Source organism: Halyomorpha halys, unplaced genomic scaffold (genome assembly GCF_000696795.3).
Source record: "Halyomorpha halys isolate HHAL.00 unplaced genomic scaffold, Hhal_1.1 Scaffold777.1, whole genome shotgun sequence".
Classification (NCBI taxonomy): Eukaryota; Metazoa; Arthropoda; class Insecta; order Hemiptera; family Pentatomidae; genus Halyomorpha; species Halyomorpha halys.
In genome coordinates, this window is record NW_027107689.1 from 125,157 (window position 1) to 128,590 (window position 3,434).

At 36.5% G+C, this 3,434-nt stretch overlaps 1 protein-coding gene across 1 annotated transcript in view; it reads left to right on the top strand.

Annotated features, from left to right (window-relative positions):
- Positions 1-226: 226 nt before the first annotated feature.
- The window catches only part of LOC106686101 (mannose-6-phosphate isomerase), a 14,641-nt gene continuing 11,433 nt past the window's right edge, over positions 227-3,434 (top strand). Inside the window, exons 1-3 of the mRNA XM_014429235.2 lie at positions 227-625; positions 685-826; positions 2,882-3,046. Coding sequence (XP_014284721.1) covers positions 296-625; positions 685-826; positions 2,882-3,046 — 637 coding nt within the window. The 5' untranslated portion in view covers positions 227-295. The remainder of the gene's footprint in view (positions 626-684; positions 827-2,881; positions 3,047-3,434) is intronic.

The following is a 3,434-nucleotide window of genomic DNA, read 5'->3' on the forward strand; positions in this document are numbered from 1 at the left end:
AAGTTTGACCGTTGATTGGTGCAACCGACCCTTAATCGTGGTCGAACACACCAATGACAGATTTTAATTTTTATTTTTGGACTGAGGAGGCTCTGAATTGCTTAGATTCGTTGAAAACTGCACAAAAAAAATGTAACCCTATTGCAATACTGTTATCGCCTTGTAGCACAGGAAAGTAAAAATTAACATGTGAACAATTAATTAAATAACAGAATAACATGTGAAACATTAATTTGAAAATAAAATATCCTCGTGGATTTTGTTTATATATAATTTTAAATGAAAATCCCCAATTATGCTGGAACTATGGGGTGAATTAGCATTAGATGACTGGGGTGCAATTGGTACAAGAAGTAAAGCTGGAATCTATTACTGGCATTCCAAGAGAAGAAATCTCCTCAAGGATGACATCTGTTACTCCGCTGTTATCTTTAGTGGCAACAAATCGGAAGAACAGACCCCAACAACCATAGCATCGAAATATTTAGCCTTGTGGTTGTTCATAAGAGACACACCTCAAGTCCTGGGGATAGAATGTGCTAAAGATTATAACAATCATTTACCATTCCAAGTCAGGTTGCTGTCTCTGAGGAGAGCCATGCCATTAGTAAGCCATCCTCCAAAGGTAAGATTTAAATGCAATAGTTGTACCAGTAATGCCAGAAATTAAAACTAGGATTGTAGGAACATGCAGTAAGGTTGAACAGAATGGACCCAGAAAGATACCTCAGTGATGAACATAAACCGAAATTAGTGATCGTGAATTACAGTCTTGAAACATTGGCAGGATTAAGGAACAAAGAAGAAATTTTCTCTTTTTTGTCTGGTGAGAATCATATCTTTAAAAATAAACCATATAAAGAGACTAATAGTTGAACCAAGATAATCGAGTAGGAAAAACATTTTTTTTCTTATGCCAAAGTCGTTCGACTATTCGATGTCTTGCTCGATTGCTGCCCGATAAAAATTCGATTTTTTTCAAATGCTCATTGGCAAATGTTTTATTTCTCAATTGGGTTACAGCAGGACATGTCTCAAGATGGCCTCCATTTATTCTGCTGTAGTTACAAAGTAAACATGTAGGACCCTGAGCCAACCTGTCAGGCTACTGCTTCTCTTCTTGGAAAGTCAGCTAGGATTTGTTTTTCTATTAACCACTTATATCTTTTCCCTCCACCTTGTCCATTGGTTTGTCGAGGCTGTCTTATGAGTGAGTGAGGTTAGTTGGTTTTGAACGGCACTCCGGCCTGATGGCAGCACTACAGAATGGCCTCGAAAAGGCCTATTCAATATTTTCCTTAGGAAGTAACGATCGACTGAGTCCTAGCCACTGACGCAGGTCGAGAAGAGGATGAGTATGCTAGCAGGTAGGTTATTTTCAGGCGCTTTTTAAATATTGCTCGATTTAACTTAAGGTTCCTCTTCCCGTTCAAAGCAAATATTTCACAAGTGGTATAGGACCGCCGCTCTCTGGGGGTCATAGTGGGCGGGTCCAGCCAGGAAGGATTGCCTTTTTTTTGTGTTATGATCTTCTCTAGTGAGATTGTGACATGTCGTAAATCGACCAACCTACTCGCTATAATTGTCTGTTTGAGAAGTTAAAAAAAGCTACAAGTGAATACCTATAGAGTGGAGAGCCACCTTTTAACCAGCGAAACGTCCTTCCCCGTTCCAATAATCCACAGGAGTTAGCTACATGTTTTTAATAGGATCCTCCAACCAACCTTATAATGTCACAAGACAATATTTCAGGGGAATACATATATCATTTCCCAGTAATATGTATATATGTATTAAACAAATATAAAAGAGGTTATGGAAAAAAAAGTATAGAGTGGAATCCAGTAAGCTACCTTGTGGAACTCGTGCATTTGTTTTCTGTATCGCCGAATATTCATTCTCCTGTCTTAAGTGTCTGTAGTAAGTGATAAGTATAAGGTTGATAATAGGATGTATTATCTATAATATATAGATATTAATATAACATCTATAACACTATATATGACTAATAACACCACATATAAGGTCGATAATAGGACAACTCGGACCATGTCCCCTAGGCAAAGCCTAACTTTTTTTTTTTTATTGTTATTTACAACTGTAAACATATATACACATCAAGTAAATTTGCTGTAAGTGATATTATGACATGATACAAACATGTGGAGAATCTACCCATTGATAGAACTCCAAAAACAGTTCTAAAGGAGAAGATCTCGAGGCCATCTTCTTTTCAGACGCCTAGGAGGATTATTAGGTAGTGAAGGAGAAGCCAGATTAGAAACGAGTTGGTTTGGGTGGTTGGGAAGTTTATCATGGAAGGATTGGTATCTGGTTCTGACCAAATCGGCAACATAGGGAACATTGAGGTCCTGATAGATGATTTGATTTGAGTATTAAGGATTTTACGAAAGATTTTTTACTATAAGGATTGGATTCGAGAGGAATTAGATGGTTTAGTGGAGCCCCATAGCTCAATTCCGTATGTCTAGATAGGCCTTATAATAGTGATGTAAATCAGTCTTTTGTAATGGATTGGAAGTTTGGACCGTTTGTCTAGTAAATGTTGTAATAGTCAGAATCGACGAGCAGTTTCCTGTCTTTTCAGTCTTGTATGAGGATTCCATGTCAGTCGTTTGTCCAGATTTAGTCCTAAGTAACGGATCTGCTCAACAGGAATAAGTGGGTTATTATTAAAAGATACTGTGGGGCAAGACGGAAGATTTATGTCGAAGGGTAAATGTGATTTGGTGGGATTTATTGGAATTTATTTTTATCCTAAAGCCTAACTAAAAAAAATTATCGTGTAATTAGGTTATTTTCAATATTAACATAAGTTTCTTTACTACTTTGAGGGTTCATAATGTTTTTTTATCGATAGCTATACCAGAGCTCTCAATAGTCATCCCTTACTCGAACATTCAAGATTATCTTCACTGTGGAAAAGTGGTGCATCTTAAGCGGATGTTGTACTTCTTGATGTCAGCAACATATCAGGAAATGAAACTTTCCTTGGACATTTTTTTTACAAGGATGCGTACGGCAGGTATAGTTAACATAGGTTTAAACTATAATGTCTTCGGATAGGCCATACTCGACTCACCCACGGTCATCTCATGAAAAAAGAAAATGCACCGATGTGTCGCTACTGTGGAAACGATCTTACCGTTAGGCACATTCTCACTGAATGTATCGCTCACGAACCACATCGGTTCTCTTCTGATTTACAGATGTTGAGCGAAGATCCCACAACAATAACAAAACTTTTTCACTTTTTAAAAATCATTAATATTTATGATCACATATAGTCTAACTAATTGTAATTGTAAATTTGTAAATTGTAACGTAATGTAACTTGTAATAGTAATTGTAATTGTGAATTGTAATGTAATGTAATTTGTAATAGTAATTGTTAATTTTTTTTTTTTTTTTTT